The 18,421-nt window shown below is 43.6% G+C and overlaps 1 protein-coding gene across 3 annotated transcripts in view; it reads left to right on the top strand.

Moving 5' to 3' along the window:
- The window catches only part of PLCB1 (phospholipase C beta 1), a 323,139-nt gene that overhangs the window by 208,770 nt on the left and 95,948 nt on the right, over positions 1–18,421 (top strand). For all 3 annotated transcript variants that reach the window (XM_030946647.1, XM_030946646.1, XM_030946648.1), the window contains exon 10: positions 12,702–12,848. In XM_030946647.1, the coding sequence (XP_030802507.1) occupies positions 12,702–12,848 (147 nt within the window). The remainder of the gene's footprint in view (positions 1–12,701; positions 12,849–18,421) is intronic.

The following is an 18,421-nucleotide window of genomic DNA, read 5'->3' as shown; positions in this document are numbered from 1 at the left end:
CAGTACCTTGAGAAAATGGAACCACTTGTGACCTCCTTTCTCATCTGTGCAAATATTAGAGCTGTGCTCTGTGCTTACCTTACTTCCCATCACAGCAGGAAAGTCTGTTACCTGAAAGATCATCCTTGTTACCCAAATATTAGCACTCCATATCAGCCAAATAAAGGATTTATTAGAAGGAGCTGTACTGGTGTGCCAGAATCAAAATGGAACCACCCTCTGACTAGCAGTAAGGAGAAAACATGAAACAGAGCCCAGGGAGAAGGTGCTGTGGTGGTGTTTGCCCCCAGCCTCCAGCGGGGTTTGTTCACCCTGTTTACCTTGGTGCACACAGGTTTTTGTGGGATTTGTTCACCCTGTTTACCTTGGTGCACACAGGTTTTTGTGGGATTTGTTCACCCTGTTTACCTTGGTGCACACAGGTTTTTGTGGGATTTGTTCACCCTGTTTACCTTGGTGCACACAGGTTTTTGTGGGATTTGTTCACCCTGTTTACCTTGGGGCACACAGGTTTTTGTGGGATTTGTTCACCCTGTTTACCTTGGGGCACACATTTGCTGTTCCATAGATGCCTCTTGTCCTGAGTGTGATTTATGTTGCTCCTGAAGAATCAGTTCTCTCTGAAATCACTGACTTGGAGAAGGGACAGATCACAGAGAGTTAATTCTTTTAGTGGGATTGTTGTGGGTTTTTTTCCTCCCTTTTCAGGCTTGTGCACTGGGGTCCAGCTGGCACAACCTGAGATCCACCTCTGTGCTGAAGAACCACCTCCCTGTCTGGCAGCTGAGCTGCAGGAACTGGCAGCAGCTCCAGTGTAAATCCCAAGCTTGCTGCCTTAAAATGACAGGAATTGGCTAATCAGGGATGACATGGGGACACAATATTTTCTGTGCATCTGCTCTGAGTTGGGAATGCAATTCGCTGTATATTAAATGAAGTGTAGGTGTGCATTCATTTCTGCACTCATGGAATAATTGTCAAAAAATGCTTCTTGTCTATAAAATGTCACCAAAATGTAACCACATATTTATTTTAGAGCAGTGATTTAACCTTTTAATGTGGTGTTCTGGAGAAGGGATGATCCCCCAGGCTTCCTGCTGCCAGGGTTGTTGAAGTGAAGTTTCCAGACAGTTTTTGGCCAGAAACATGAACGCAGGTACCCAGACAACCTCCAAAAGGGTGATGCGCATGCTTGTTAGCAAATAAAATTTCATGCATTGAAGAGTTCTTTTAAATAAAATCAGGGATTTTTTTTCCTTTAAATATAAATCCAAATTTATGAAGTGGAAGCCATGTGCACACCTGACTCCTTGCTCCCTGTTTGGATAGTGCTAGACCTTCACTCCTCTGATGATTGTTCTTCCTCAATTCCTGTCCCAGCTCATTGGCTGTGCACATCCACTGCACCACAATATTCTCTTCTAATGATTCTCTCACAGCTAATTAAATGGATTTCTGGTGAGTTGTTGTGCACTATTCAAGTGCTTTTGGGATCTCATAATTCCCCTGGTCCCCATTGTAGCCTTTTGTTGTACCTGTTGCTGCTCACCTGCACTGTTTTGCACACAGTAAGCAAGAGCTGTCCATAATGTTTTACATTTTTGCAGCTCCTCCGGTACCTGGTAAAGTCTTTTGTTGCTGGTGAAGTTCCTGAGGTTACAGAGGTCTGAGTAAAACTCCTGCCTGTGCTCCTGCCTGTCACTGATGTATTTTAGGTGCATTTATTGCTGGAATACCGTGGAGCTTTTGCAGAATCAGCAGAGAGGTGGGCTTGACATCTGCATAGGTTAAGTGTCTGCAGTAGTGTTTTATTGTGGTCCAGGTGAGCTGATGTGATTAATGCTTTGTGTCGTGCTGGGAAGCAGATTAATTCCCTGCTGAACTGTTCCCTTATCAGGTGGGAGCAGGAGGAGCCTCTGGTGGTGCTGAGCAGTCTCTCCCTGTGTGCTGGGAGGCTGGAGGAGAATTTACCATATCTATGTGTGTCTCCCATTCCACAGAAACATGTGGCTCTTCCTTACCCAACAATGCAATTCATTTCTGAGAGTTTCTGAGTTCAGAAGGAGCTCTGAGAGCTCCAACCCCAGTGTCTCAGCTGAAAGCTCTCATTGTGAAAGCAGGGGAGTGCTCTGGAAAGCACAGAGCCACAGCCCCTGGGTCACCCCCACACTCCAGGCGTGCAGCAAGAGCTGCACCCAGCACCAGGCTGGGAATGAAAGCAGGAGGAGCACAAACCCAGGGGCTGCTAGGGAAAGCAGTGTGAAAAAACTAAAGCCATTAATTATGTGTTTCCACATCATCCTTGGAGGGAGCAGGGCAAGGGTTAGGCTATTATCAGCCTTTATTTTTAGAGTGGTTTTGTGGTGGAAGATTTAAAAATAGAGTGTGAAAGTGCTTTAAGTAATGGCATAAAGATGTTGATTTTTTCTCCCTTGTAAGGATGCATTTATTTAAATATTATCTCTGCTTCTTTAATTTTAAAGGGCCAACCCTTTAGATCTGCTCTTATATTTCACAGTGTTTCTTTCTCCAGATTTTCTCTCCATCTATTTGCTGTGTGTCAGCTTTGCTTTGACGTGCATTTGTAAGGATTGTAGAGGAGCTGGTTGCATGACTCTCTCCATGAATTCAGTATGAATTCTGTTTTGCAGTGCACATTTATTGGTAGTTGTTGCGCTGAGTTTTTCTTAGGTAATAAAATAAATGAAGCAATTATCATTCAATTAAGTTACATTTAATTTTATACAGCATCTATTGTATGTATTTTTCCCATGGCAGCCTTAACACCAGGCAGTATTCACTCCAGCATAAACGTGTTTTTCCTCCTTTAAACTTCTGTGCCATTTAAACATTTTCACCCCACTGCATTAAATTCACCTTTTAGTAACTGCTTAAGAATAATTACACCCTGGATTCCTGTGGTGGCAGAAGGGGGTCATTTCCTAGGTAACAGATTTTAATGGCAAAAACAAGCACTGTGCAGCCATGGCTCTACTTTTAAGACATACTTCATAATATTTAACGCATAAATTCTGACATATAAATCATTCAGGCAAATGGCTGGTATGAAACATTTGCAGGAAGTGTTACAAAGCAGTTGGAATTCTTTGGCCTCCCAACTGGAACATGGAAAGTGAGAATACTTCCCCAATAGCCCATTAACTTTGGGATTGTCAATGTTTTCCAGCATTCCAGTTGTACAAGAGAAGAGCTCTCTGCACTGTTTCTGTCTCAAATATTGACAGAACAATAGATCCCAGTCATGATTTGTTACTCTTTGAGATGTTTAAGCCACACCAAAGTTGTAGGGCTAGCCCAGGCTGTCAGCAGCTAGGTAGCTTATCAGGAAACCTTTTTTTTAAAATTGTTTAAAAAAAATATATATATATATATGTGCAACAAGTGTTAGTATGGATAATGTGGCAGCATAAATATGTTAATGAAAACTATTTGTCAAAATGAGTTTGCAAAATTTATTTCTGTAATACACTGGAGGTTGCTTTTTCTAGTTAGGCTGTAAAATTAATTTCAGATCTTGCAGTTGTTTGGAACATTGCATCTCAAGTGAAAAACTAAACATAAAAACCTTTTAGAACAGAAAGTCCTCAATTATAAGGATTTTTTGCATCTGCTTTGCAGGTAAATTGTGTCATCTTTGAACTGAACCAACTGAAACAGTGGAGTGGTGACAGTGAATTTTGCAGCACTGAATACTTTACTCTGTTGTTGGTGTAGAGATAATGAAAATACCAAAATGTATTTAGGGTTCCAGGGAGGGCAAGTTTTGTGATCTTCAGTGTATGATGCAGGCACTTTGAAAGAAGCCTGAGCTTTGCAGAAATCCATTTTGGACCTGGTATCTGGCACGAGGAATGGCTCCAATGGACATCAGTGAAACATGCTGAGTGTAAACTGGCCCACACTTCTGTGGCATTTATCTTCAGGGCTGCAGAGCATGAACCCCTGGTGCCAGAGCAGGTCGTGCAGTCAGCCCAGCCCTGTGCTGTCCCACAGGGCAGTGACCACAGTGGTGGCTCCTGCTCCACAGCCTGGAACCGCCCTGGTGGGCCCTGGCACCAAACCCCACGGGCAGCCCTCACCCCTGCCCCAGCACTGGCAGTGGCTGGAGGAGCCTGGGCTGGCAGGGCACAGAGCAAACACAGGTTCAGAGGCTTTAGAACCTCATTCAGAACCTCCAGCTGGAGCTTTTGCCCAGAGATGAGAGACTCTGACATCAATTCTGCATTTCAGGGCTTATGGAGAGATGTTTTTCTGTATTGTGTTTGACCCGGCCTCAGACTGTCAGAGGCCAGAAATAGAAAACTTAGTCCAACAGTCAAACTGTTTATTCTGTGCTTGCTGCTGCCTCTTTTATGGAGCACGGGGAAGTATTCAATTTTAGCAGCAGAATTTATGGTTTGAAGATGAATATTAGATAAGGTTTATTTCTGAAAATATAAAGGAGCCTGGACTCAAGTGCTGAAGGAAACAAATGTAGATAAAATTTGGGCAAACATGGTGTGGTTTGTCTCTTCATTGTGACTTGTATAAATGCAGTGCTTGCAGCTGGAAAGGGCCCCTGAGGACACAGGCAATGGAGGCTGCTGGGTGACATCCAGGACTGGGGGCACAGGAGCCACAGATGGGCTCTCTGCCGCTGGGCCATCCCCTTCTGTGTGTCATTTCTGGGCTTTGCCTCATCCTCGGGGGGGCTGGGCTCACCAAACAGTCACTCTGGGCCCTGAGGAGCCAGGTCAAGGCTTGGGAACTCTGGGATGGGTGGGGTCTGTCAGGGCAGGGCTCCCAGAGCAGCCTGGGCCCTGCTGGGCACAGCATCCATGGGAGGAAATTTCCTTCTGCTGGCAGATGCAGTCAGCCACCAATATCCACCAGTATTCACCAGTATCCTTCAGTATCCACCAATATCCTTCAGTATCCACCAATATCCTTCAATATCCTTCAATATCCACCAGTATCCTTCAGTATCCACCAATATCCTTCAGTATCCACCAATATCCTTCAATATCCTTCAATATCCACCAGTATCCTTCAGTATCCACCAGTATCCTTCAGTATCCACCAATATCCTTCAGTGTCCACCAATATCCTTCAGTATCCACCAGTATCCTTCAGTATCCATCAATATCCTTCAATAGCCACCAATATCCTTCAGCTGGAAGGATATCAATAGATACCCCACCCATAAATACATACCCTGCCCATAAATACAGCAGGGCTGAACTCTGGGGAGGCAGCACGAGGTGGGGAACTAAGGGACAATGTTGGCACAAGAACACACAGGGATCAGGTGGCCTTGAATAAATTGAGGCTGGAAATGAGGAAAACTTTCCTAACAATATGGTCCTGGCACAGAGTACCAGAGGTAGTAAAGAGGGGAAAAAAACCAATTGTTATAAGGAGAGAGCTCAGGTTGTTTATGGAAGGGGTTGTCCACTGCAGTGCCTGCAGCTGCAGAACCAAGTTTAAAGAACAGATAAGGAAGGCCCTTTAAAGGGACTAAAATCCCTTCTTTTTGGTTTATTTGCACTGTCTTTGCAGTGCCACCCCTTTATTCTTTGCCACTTCTCTTTAATATTAATCTATTTTCAGTTGCAGGAGTTTGTGGAAGTAAAAATGTCACCTGAGATTTTTCTCTTTTAGATTTTTTTTACCACTTAGAGCACACTGACACTCTTCTCTTATCTCTTCCCATGATACTACAGGGCAGTCTTTTTGGCAAGTGCATTAATAGCTTATGTAGAGAAGTATCACTTAGCAGAAAAAAAATACATATTTTTAGATGTCTTTTGGTGCAACTTAGCAATTGGAAGTAAGCCAACATTTAACATTATTCCATCTCGCAGGATCACTCTGAGGCATTGTACAGAGGATGTTTCTGAGAGGTTTGGCAAGGCAGTGACGTATTCCAGTGATGTCCCTCTTTCAGGTCTGTCAGAAATAACTGTAATACGCTGGGATGAATGGTGTTTTATCTGTCTGATTTAAATCCTTTCCACTCAGCTGCCTTAGAAACCTGCCATGTTGCAAAGTGCTCATTGCACTGCTAGCTAGGGACTGGTGTAAATGTGGATTTGTGGATTTAATTGGATCTAAACTAACTGGCTTGTGATATCCCGTAAGGGATATCCTGTCAGAAACAATTTCTGCTACATCTCTGCTGAGAAGCCAAGAGCAGAGGATGGGTTTGTGGCTGTAAAACCCTGCTTCAGTCTTGACACTTAGCAGAGATCAGTTCCTTGGGGTTTTCCCCCACTCCTTAACAATTACTGGTTATTTAAGTTTGCCTTCTAACAAGTTTAGCATCTGCCTGCTGAAGTTTTAGAAACTGCTCCAAGACTTGTTTTCCTTCTCAGGAAAGCTCTGGTTACCACAATCTCTGAACTGGGACCATGCATTGTAACAGCAGAGGCTTTTAAAGCTGCTGCAGGCATTCAAAGGATCAATAGCCATCAGAATAAATGTGTTTCCAAGGTATCAATTGTAAGCAAGAGAAAATGTTGAGTGCTTAGAATCTTCCCTGCTTCAATGTGTGTTTTGCCGTTTTCTAGCACTACTGCAGAAAAATACCTCCTTTTCATAGGCTGTGTAGCCCCTGTGGATCAGAGCCCTTCCTTCCTGAGAGCCTGAAAAGGCTGAAAAAGCCTGTGACTTCTAATAAAATGAGTAAATAAATACCACACTCAACACTGCAGTTGGCTTTAAGATCTTGTTAAACCCGGATGGTTCCTGCATATAGGCACCAGTGAGATTTTGAAACCTGCTTTTTCCTCAGGTGCCACTCCACCTTCCTTTCCCTTGGAGATGGCAGTGTCCTTGGAATGCTCCCCAAGTTTTAATTCTGGTTTTTAATTCTGATTTAAGTAGATTTGCTGTTTGGCATGGCTCATGTGGAAGCTTGTAGGAAATATTTCTTCTCTGGAGTGAATTCAGTGTCTTGGGCTGCAGTGCCTCATCTTGATAGTTCAGAAAAGTGATTTTCCATCTGCAAACATTTTCTTGCCACCCCCAGAAAAGGTGAATAATTGTATCCACTCTTGGTTTCCTCTGTGCACTTGTGCAGATGCTAAAGTGGATATGATAGTTCATGAGAATGACAAGCATTCCTGATTTAGGCGCCCTAAACTCTGCTTTACTTGAGGAGCCTTGCTGTGCACACAGCTCTGGATCTGTGTCCTTGGGCGTGTGGTGTTTCCCCATGGGTTAAGGGGCACTGAGCAAGCTTTTCTGTGCAGGCTGCTTAGACACACCAGCTTTGCCTTCCCCTGTTCTCCCTCGCTGACTTGTCATTCAGGGTGATGGATTCTTGGGCATCTTCTTCCCTGTTCACCTCTGTATTTTGGATTTTCCTTTGCTCCAGTGATTAGCTATGTAGCTTGAATTGTTATTTGTGTGTTCTCCTTTGATTTGTGTCCCATTCAGGAAGCATTTATCCTGATCCTGTATCAGGATAAACCATATCTATGGGATAATTGATCCTGATCCTGTATCAGGATAAACCATATCTATAGAATAATTGATCCTGATCTTGTACCATTCTCTGTCTGTGCTCACATCTCTCTGTGTTTCACTGCACTGTACCCATCCAAGGCTGGAGAGAAGAATCTTGTTCTGTTCTTTCTTACTGAGGGAGTTTTCCATTTCTCTTTCAAGAACATGTTCCTCAAGACAGCTTGTTTTGGTTTGTGGCCAGGTAACTCTAATTGCAGAAGGTATTTCAGTGACTAGAACTGAGGGCAGGATTGGATCCATTCTGTTTTCCTCAAAGTTTAGAGAAAGGAAATGAGATTTGAGCACAACAGGATATTGTCCTGCTTTGATTTTAAAGGATTTAAGCAATGACACAACCAATAAATGCACTGCAAGACTGTTTCCTAGCACACCTAATTGAAGCACTGCCAAGGTTTTTCACTCACCCCAAGTTTTCTAGTGCTCACTCTGGTCTCATTACCTGTTTCATTCCTTTTTCTTAATCACCTTTTTGATGCAGCTTCCTTTACAGATGGCTTGCTGATCTCTGCATCTCATGTGCTTCTCAGGGTGATGCATTCCTGAGCATCTTCTTCCCTGTTCACCTCTGTATTTTGGATTTTCCTTTGCTCCAGTGATTAGCTATGTAGCTTGAATTGTAATTTGTGTGTTCTCCTTTGATTTGTGTCCCATTTACCTGGTTCACGACAGCTTTGCCCTCTTGTTTTGCTAACAGCCACCATAGAAGTGTCTGTTTTGTAAACCCTGTGTTGTTGATTCTACTTTTTCACATTATTAAGGATGTTATGAAACCAAACCTACCACTGATCAGTGTTCAGCCTCTGGACTTCTTGTGCAGCTCAGCTTTCAAATTCAAAGAAACCCTGATCTTTTAGGCTGACCTCAGTTTATTTCTATCTGAGCTTTTTTGCAGATTAGTTTTTCCAATTAGGAAAAATCTGAGTTTAAAACTTCATTAAATGCTTCACTAATAACCAGATGCAGTAATTCAGATATATTGCTGTTCCTCTGCTTATTAATTTGATAAGGCTGACTAGTGTGAATTTTTGCCCTTACTGATCACTGAGAGAACTGCTGAAATTGAGGAGCTACTGATGATTTCTGCCCCTGGTGTGTAAATGGTGGCTGCTACACTGATATTTTGATGTATCTGCAGATCCTGACCTGAGGCCTGAGGGTCTTTGCCGTGCTCACTGTTTGTTTCTAAAACAAAGCAGCACTAAGATAACTGGGGTGAGGTCTTTACCCAGCTGTGGGGTTGGACTGGGCTGAGCTTGTTCTGTACTCTCTCCTTGTGGTGACTTTGTCACCAGGAGTGGCAGAGAGTGGACAGTGCAGTGGGACAATCCTGTCCTGCCCTGGTTTGCAAACCTAAATCATCAGAAACTGCAGTTACCCCCTGTGGGGCGACAGAATGTAAGAAAATAGTGCAGAAGGTAATCTCACACCTGAGGAGGTGCAGCTGGGCCAATCCCCAGAGATCAGGAACAGGCCTGCCCTTAACAGGCCACAGCTGTGCCCAATAACAAGAAGAGTGCTACAAAAGAGTGGGTTAGGTGGGTGAGGTGAGGGCTGCGGTTTTTGGCTGTGCTGTGAAGAAGAAAGAGTCAGTGCTGTGAGGAGAGGAGATGCCCTTGGGAAATCACCGAGAAGGTATGGGAACTTTGCAGTAAGATGCCAACAACCCCCAAGCAATATAGCAGCAGAAATGTGTCTGGAAAGCCAAGCAGCTTCCAGCACCACTTGGATGCAAACCCTGCGAGTGCCACCAGAGCAGCTCTGGCACTCTGTGTCCCACACAGTGTGAATTCCATGGAAATTCATCCTGGGAGCTTCTCTGCAGGCTCACAGGGGCAGAGAGCAGACAGTAGCACATGTGTGCCCAGTGTCAGGAGACACACCAGGACTCTGCATCCTGCTCCACACTGTGCATGAAGTTTTAATCCCTAATGAGCTGTGAATTGCAGGGCTTGTTTGTGAGAGAGCGTTCCCAATTGGACTCGATTCACAGATCTCTCACTGGATTATCGAGTATCTGCTTTGCTTGTTGGATTCTTATCTTCAAATTGAGAGGGCTGCTCATTTGTGTGGGATTAGAGCAAATGTGATTATTGTTACAGATTGTATTGGAATAAACCTGATTTCACTGTCAGACAAAACACCATTGCAATTCTGTGCTGCTGACTGGGAGATACAAGGTGCCAATTAATCGTCTCGCTTCCTTTTTGTTTGTTTTCTTTTTTGCTTTAATAACATCTCTTGGCACAATGGTGCTTTCCAGTTAGATTATAACTGAATGGATAACAGCATGGTTTTAAACAAATGGAAAGCACTATGAAGTTTGCAAATATACAGACAGAAATGTTTAAAATGCGTGTGGCCTAACCTGCATACTGTGTATAAGCAAATGCACATTTTAATTGTCATACAGATCATCCACAAACTTTAAGGGATAAGTGAAAGCTGTTGTTAAAGTCGCAAGGATGAAATGCAAAGAAGTGCTCACATATGTTGTCTTTTCTGCTGTCTGCTGTGCCTTTCTTGTTTTCCATCCCAAGACTTCTCCTGGAGGACTGGAAGGCTCCTGGGAGCAGGCTGGGCTAGGAAAATTTTCCTAGAGCCAAGGAAAATTAGGTATCTGCACATCCAGCATACCCACCAAAATAAGGGGATGAAGTTTAGACCCAGCAGCTGTTTGAGAAGTTCTCAGGGTTAGCTGCACTTTTGTTACATCTCCCCCAGGCTACTGCGCTGCTGGTGTTTGGTCTTGGCCCTCTGCAGAGGGCACAGAACTGCAGGAGCAGCTGCTTTTGGAAGTTCAAGGCTGCTTTGAGCCCTGATGTCTTGTAGCAGGTGTTGAGTGAGCAGGGTTTGTTTACATCCTGATGCTGAGAGCTGGCACCATGAGCATTTCCACATCCAGGCACCGTGCTGGTCATGCTGGCTGCTAGAGGGCGTGGCAAAGCAGGATCTTGTCAAGCTACCTGTGTCTTATTAGGCTCTGGGAGAAGGACTTCTGTGTCAAAAGCAGCTTTTTCCAGCCCTGGAGGCTGCATGGGAGGTTTTCCATGGGCTGTCACCTGTGTCTGCCCCAGCACTGTTGCAGGCCCCACAGGAGACAGGGCCTGGTTCTCTGGATCTGACCAACAGGACTAAGGTAGCACACTAAGAGTGTGTTATCACACTATTACTGAGTGATAACACAGTCTCCAAACAGAGGAGCCTCTGAGAAGTGCATTCACCAAGCACAGTCTGTCCTACCAACCCCTGCTGTGGCTGGAATGCCTGCTCCATGGCAAATGCATGATCACCTTCTCCCAGGGATGGGGATAGTCCAGATCTCATGAGCTGCAGAAGAAAATGTTTTGATTGATGAATGTTGACAAGATCTAAGAACCATGGAAAAGAGGATTCACTTAATTACCCCTGGAAATGCTGTGAGTTTTTGATAAATCATTTGCCAGAAGTGTGTCACCTGCCTGAAGACTGCTCCAGGAAAAAGGATCTGGGATAACGGAAGTGGCAAATGTTGACTAGAGAAGAGCCTTGATATTGTGGACAACAGTTACATTTTTATGTGGTTTTCTCTTTTTAACCAGAAACATTCATGTATTTGATCCCTTGTAATAGATCTTGAAAGGTGTGGGATTGTGTAGCTGGAGTTAGTGAGGAATTCTTGTGAAATGTTTAGAACTTGCCACATCATTTGTGCTTCTCTTTTCTTTTTCCCTCCCTTGTAACTATTTTGGAACAATCAGGTGGAGCCAGGGATGCAGAAAAAGATCAGGCTGCACAAACACTTCCCATGTTTCATATAATGAAGCTGATCACAGTCAGGAAATTCAATCAAACCTCTCAACATACTCCTCTTCTAGTAGGAAATGACTTCTCCTTCCTATAAAATTGGAAGGAAAAAATGCCAGATTCTGTTGACTTCACTTGGTTCCCAGTGTTGTGGTTCTTTTTAGATCTCTGCATCAATTCCAGCACCCTGAAGGAGCAGCAGTTCGAGGTGTTCTGTGGAACCATTCACCAAGAAACTGCCTCAAGTATTTCTGCAGGAGTGTACAAATACAGAGAGGCACAGAGAGACCCTTCCACACTGGGCAGTGCCTTGCCAAACTCTTGGAAGTTTTTAATTCAGGTGCATTTCTAGAGCTGGAGCCAAGCCTAGATAATCTTTGTGCAAGCGTGCAGCTACACATTTCTGATTTTGAGGTATTAGGGATGTCTGTGGCTAAGAATACATTAGACACTTCCGTATTTCTCCTCCACACTTGTTCTTGTATTTTTCAGGCCTGTTCCAATGCACAATAAAAACATTAAAATGAATCTGTTATTTACCAAACTTTAGCTGGCCACTTATGCGTGCTTTGGGAATGAAGTCAAAAATATGCAAAGTGTGGTGGGGGGGAAAAAGTGCAGAGTGTGAGAGGGAAAAAGGGCAAAAGTGCAGAAAGAGTGCAAAGTGTGAGGGGAAAAAAGCAGAGCGAGGCAGGGAAGGTGCAGAGTGTGAGGGAAAGAGGACAAAGTGAGGGGGGAGAGGGGAGGATGAGGAAGCTCTTGCCCTCTTCAGCAGGAGGTGCCTCTGTGGCACTGAGTTGTGCTGAACATTGCAATTGCCAGGTGCCTCAGGAAAAAGGAGGCATTTTTATGTTTGTGCTGGTTTTAAGTGTTTTAACAAAGCACTACTGAGTGATCCCATAGGGAGGGGAATTGTAATTAATCAGATAAATTAGAGGAGAGATGTTTGAAGGGGAAGAAAAATAAATTTCTTGCGCTGGCAAGCTCCAAACCCTGCAGAGAGAAGGATCTTGCTGAAGGCTGTAGCTGCTGACATGGCTCCTGCTGTGGTTCCATCCCAGGAAGAGACATCAGATCAAATTTAACATGGCAGTGGTGAGAGAAAAAGACAAGCCAATTAACTCTACAGCTTGAACTATATAAAGCACAATGGATATTTTTTGAAGTTTCATCAAAATTTTAGGGCTAAGATAATGCAAAAAGCCAGAAAAAGAAAAAAGTGTGAATCGGTCATATCCCTGTGTCTTTGCGTTATGTGTCTCCTTTTGTACCCAAACATACCTTTAAATCTTTCTGTTATAAATCCAGAGCTAAAAGGTGGCACTGTAAGCTCCTGTCCCAGAGTGTGCAGCTGGGATTGACTGTGCTCTCCCTGGTTGCTCTCTCAGGACAGATCTCCGTGGATGGCTTCATGCGCTACCTGAGCGGGGAGGAGAACGGCGTCGTCCCCCCTGAGAAACTGGACTTGAATGAGGACATGTCTCAGCCACTGTCACACTACTTCATCAACTCCTCACACAACACCTACCTCACAGGTACCATCTGATGCCTGACCTTGCAGAAATTCTGGGTGTTTTCAGTGGTCACGTAAAATACACTGAAATCAGCAGCATTAGATACGTGGTGGAGTTTGTTCTTCAGGGAAGCAGGTGTGGCACTCAATTTTTGTTGCAGCTGCAAGACAAGTGCATCAAATATACTTTAATTAACAGGTGAGCAGCAGTTGCTTTGTTCAAATAAGGCCTGGTCAGAAACCCAGTGAAAAGTTTCTCTCAAATGGGGTTGCAGATTAAGGCCCATCTTTAGGGAGGAGAAAGAACATTGTACTTTTTATGGCAACAAAGATAGAAGGACAAGTGTGCAAAGCAGAATATGGGAAACATCTCTGTAGCTCATAAATTTGCCCATAAACATGAAATCTGGCAGCTTGCTGTGCTCCATGAAATTTGCTTGGATTCAGAGATTAGGGAGGTCCAACATGGCACATAACTTCCTGACAGCCCATAAATGCAAGGAGGGAGATCTGTTCTCTGGCAATATCTGACATCTGAGCTGAACCCTTTAGGTGCTGCCATGTTTTAAAAAAGGCTGAGCACCCAGAAACTCCTGTTAATTAGAGTTACAGTCTGAACTGTATTGTTTGCACAGCAAAGTCACCAATGCTTTAAGACTCAGGAAAAGCTAACGCAGTTTAGGAATTTGACTTCTGGCATTTGTTTTCCAGTCCAAGGTTCTGTTAACTCATGAGAAAATAATTGTAAATTTACTATTTTAGTTTGGTTTACGTGGGAACAAATGTTTGGGGCAAGCAGATGTGCACAGGGGGTTCTCTCCTGTTTGATTTGATGTTTGCTTTTTCCTGTCATGCTTACTGGTGACTTAGCATTGTTTAATTTAAAATGATGCTGCACTGAGTGCTAAAAATGTGGTTTATGTGTCATGTAGGCTTCTTAATGCTATTAACAGAGTGGCCTTAGCTGACCAACTCCTTCAGGGTGCCAGAATGCCAAAACATAAACAGGCCCAGGCACTGGTGATGCCCACTTTAAACAGACCTCAGGGGAGTTATTTTCATCTGCTCTGTGTTTGTTACAGCTCTTTCTCCAGCACCTTTGCCAGCTTTCACAGAGTGAATGAACTGTCATTGTTTCCATTAGACACCATTTTTCAAGGGTTTATATCTCAGCTGTAAAATGTGTTTTGTGCTAGAACTTGTCACACAAGTATTTGTTTTGACAGGGATTTCTCTTTCTCTGAATTCAAAGAAACGAAAATCAGTGTGGCCACTTTTAAGTTATGATTCCAATATGCAGAAATTTATGCTCTTTGGTGGAGTGAAGACATGGCCAAAGCAAAAGCAATTTTTAACTGTGATGCTTTGCAGACCTCTTACCTCCAATGAGGACTTTGTTCTGTCACTGGGGATTAGCTGATGCTTAAGGCTAATGCTGCAGCTTTATACAGATATTCTGGAAGAAAACAGTCAAGCTGCAGTGCCAAAGGAGAAGCACAGGCCCACAGGAGGTTTAGAGACAATTTAAGGTTGATCTGAAGAGATAGAAGATTGCTCTCCCCTCTACCAGCAGAAATTTATAGCCAGGTCCATACCACAGATTTTTATCAGGGCTGGTCAGGACAGAGATGTGCTCCAAAGGTTTACAGGTACAAAAGCCAAACCCCAAAGAATTAAGAATTCATTATTAGTCCAACCTATTCCGGTTTTTTTAGCTGCACTACCAGTGACCTCACATATTTAATTATTTACCTTGACACTTGCTACACTTGCTTTGACTTGGATGTGAAAGTCTGCAAATCATCTCAGATTGCATCTACAGGTTTCTTTGCCTGCATTTCCAAGGAATTTCAGAGGCTATATTTGGAAACACGATCTTCAGCCTTAATTTGACAAAATATTCCTAGCTTAGTAAACTGGGGGAGTAAATCAGGATAAACCCAGGGGATAGTGCAAGAGGAGTTTGAAACTCTTTCAAGTTCCTTTTTCAGAGTGCATGTTTCACATTTACAGGCACCAACCACAGGCCCTTCCCTTTCAGTGGGTTCATTATGTGCAGTGAATGTGTGGCAGCTGGCCCACAGTGGGATTCATGATTTGATTTTTATCTGTGCATTACAAAAACTGACAGCCTGGGACTTTGCTCTGAACCTGCATGGGACACAGCAGTCACACTCCCATTTGCTTTCTTCCAACAAGGAAATAAAATCAGTGAAATTAACTAATGGCAGGCTATTCCCTTTCCCAAGAAGAGTTTGAAGGATCTGCTGAAGTGCTCATGGCTCTGGAAGGGAAGCCTTGAAGCACCTTTGCCCTGACTGAGGCCATGTAATAGCAACTGGTCATGTAATAATTATCAGGACAATAAGAAAACCATTCAGCCTGGCATTACTTTCTGATTACTGAGCTTAATGCCCTACCAATTATCTCTCCCTTTGTTAGTTTTTTTGACCCAGAAAAAGCATGCACAAAGAAACAACATTATAACATAAAAAGCACCATGTGACCACTCTGAATTTATTTTTAATTATGCTGATCACTTTCCTAGCCTTTAGTAGAAACCCTTGGCAGTACATCAAGTCCTGATTATTTATTTAGAAGTGTTACTGCTTTCTTTTTTCTTAGGGAAATGTAATTTTTAAGAACTAAGGTAAAAGCCCATGAAGAAAGAGTTGATTTGCAGTGAACTAGGCTAGCTTAAAGAAATGTCATCTTTGAGAACTTTTTTTACTGTCTCATCTTTTTTTATCACTGGTATCATATTGAATTCTTTATGCCTTTGAACCCTTAAAGTGCAACCCTGCTTTTTCCTGGAGTCTCCCCTCAGGTTCCTGCTGTGGGCTCAGTGGGGAGTGATTTTTTTGGACAACATTTCTTTCAGCAGCACCCAAAATCAGAGACAAATGATGACATGTCACACTCAGCCTTGCATGTTTTGAGGGCTGGGCAGCTTGCTGTTGTTTATGGGAAATGCAAAATGCTAAATCACGCACCTTTAACGCATGTTTTGGCTAAAAGGAACAATAATCTCAGCTAAGCACATGCAGCCAGTGTGGGACTATCCCGTCCACCCTCAGCCTCTGCTTCCCTGCTTACAGTCTGCTATTTCAGTTGTTCCTAGAAAAATGGCTCACCAGGGGCAGTTCTCTTCTCTGGTGCTGCCTGTGACCTCTCACCCACCATCCTCCAGCTCTTTGGCTCCAGAGCTTCCTCAGTCCCACTGCTGCTGCTGATTATCTGCATCCAGCCCTTCCCTGAAACCTGCCTCACCTCAAAGCCTCCAGAGCAGGTTCCATGGGGAAGGGGAGGAGAGCTGGGGACACCTTCTGCTGCTGCCCACACCAAAGTCCTGCTCTGGTCCAGTGGGAAGTGCTCAAAACAACAGGCAAGGAGGCTGAGAGCCTGATTCTGGCTGACAGGCAGGCAGGAGCAGGGGGTGTCACAGTGTGCGGTCTGAGCTGCTTGTCCTGCTTGCCCCAAACCTTTGTTCCTACGTAAACCAATCTAAAACAGTAATTTTACAATTATTTTCTCATGAGTTAACAGAACCTTGGACTAGAAAGCAAATGCCAAAAGTGGGAAATAGCTCAGGAGGAAAACGCATTCGGCTAAAGGGGCTGGGTCTAAAAAATCTCAGCTGCCAGCACCTTGTGTGGCTGCTGGGGTGAGGAGCTGTGTGTGGGGCTCTGATTTGCACACTGCAGCCCCCAGTGTATGATCCAGGGCACTGGTGCTCCTCCAGGACTTGTCTGGAGAGAGGAGATGTAGCAGCTCATGTTTGTGCCCAGCAAAGGGAGGATACAGGCCCCTCGTGCTGGGACAGAGGGAAGGACCAGCCTCTGCTTCTAGAATAGTGGAGAGTCAGGTCATTCCCAATAGCTGGGTCCAAAAATCCCCCAGTTTGGGCAGGAAAGATATCTTAAATAGATAGCAACCATGTATTTTAACTCCATGTATTGGAAATAACTTTCACTTGGAGAAACAGTGGTGAATGAGCCCAGCAAAGATGCGCTTTCTGAGACAGGAGCAGCTTCAAGTTAGAGGTGTGGAAGTGCTCTGTGAGGGGAAACCTGGGGCATATCCTCAGATCAGTCGGCACCAGCTCATTTTGCATGCTGTCCTGTCAGGTATTGTTTAGCCGATCACATTTTTCTCAAAATGTGAATTTTTTGTCAAAATCCATTTCTCCTTAGCCCACATAGGGTGATGGGATGCAAATGTTATGCATGGTGTTACTGTAGACACTGCTTGTATTGTAGAAGGGAATACATAATGCTTTCAATTTCCAGTATTGAAAAATTGATCTGTACTCAGGCTATTAAAATATACTGGAAATGTTCCCTTAAGTGTCTGTGTTATCACATTTTAGAATGCAAAAGGGGTATTTTAAACTAAATGCAAACAGGGACTTACACAATAGATATTTCTAAATAATGTATGCAAAACCCCCACATTTGGTAGAACGTTTCTCATATTCTGTATTTCAGATAAACAAGCTGTTGGGCCTATTAAACATGTGCTAGCATTTTACACTCTGCCTGGGGGTCCTTCTGAAGGTTGTGTGGTTTGGAGGTTGAATATCCTCTTATCCTTTGCAGGAACCCTTCCAAAACGTCTGAGCCTTATTAATAAGGTGGTGTGGGAAGTGTCATGTGGCAAGTGATGCATGTCATGATTTACTGAAGCACTTTGCAAGGTGAAGGATCTCTGAGCCCAAAACACTCAGCACTGATAACCACCAGGAGTCTCTTGGGAAACACTTTGTTAATCCAAACTCTACATGCTCTGAGGGAAAAGAAAGACAATATTAGGGCAGTTTTCTAAGTGAAAATGGGGCTTTTAGGCAGTAGAGTTCAGTGGATCCCTATGAGAGCCAAGATTTCATCAGCAGAGGCTCAGGGATAAGTACATGGAAGTGGGAGTTGTTATTCCCTGGCCCATGCTTATGCTTGTTTGCATCCTGCAAAGAAAAAGAGCCACTACTTAACCCAGGCATTGGAATTGCACCAAAAAGGTTTTTGTGTGAGGAAAGATAATCTGCCATAATCAGAGGTGAAACAGGAAAAAGCCAAATTCCAAAAGAAAAGAAAAAAAGAGACACGTTGTCACTTTGCTGGCTCCATTTGGATTTTCAGAGCTTTCCAGCCCTGGCCAATTCCTTCTGTTATTAACAGATATTTGTCACTGGTTCCAGCAGGAACTGAGAATCCTGATGGATTCCAACAGGAGTAATGTTAATACCTTGCAGAGTATTTATGATTGCTCCACCTCATGTGTCAGACAGAAACTGTAAACAGGGATTTGCAAGTGAGGGGTTCTGCTACACAGGTTTTAGTACAAGGTAAAAACAGAGCAAGAGCAGACAATGCTGTTTTGTGAAGCAAATCCCAAAATGTGGATTTCCCAGCATAAAACCTAAACACAGAATCAATAAGAGACAATAAAATGAGGATTCATCTGCATTATAGTATATGCCAGTCTAGATGAAGTATTTATATGTCCCCAGTCAGCAAAGAATCTTCACTGGAAATGAACTCACTGCCTCCTTAAAAAGAAAATTAATTTCCTTCAAGAAATCAAGGAAGATCTTCTCAG

The sequence above is a fragment of the Camarhynchus parvulus genome, chromosome 3, assembly GCF_901933205.1.
Source record: "Camarhynchus parvulus chromosome 3, STF_HiC, whole genome shotgun sequence".
In the NCBI taxonomy this organism is placed as follows: domain Eukaryota; kingdom Metazoa; phylum Chordata; class Aves; order Passeriformes; family Thraupidae; genus Camarhynchus; species Camarhynchus parvulus.
Note: the sequence above shows the minus strand (reverse complement) of the source record. Positions and strands in the feature narration are given on the sequence as shown.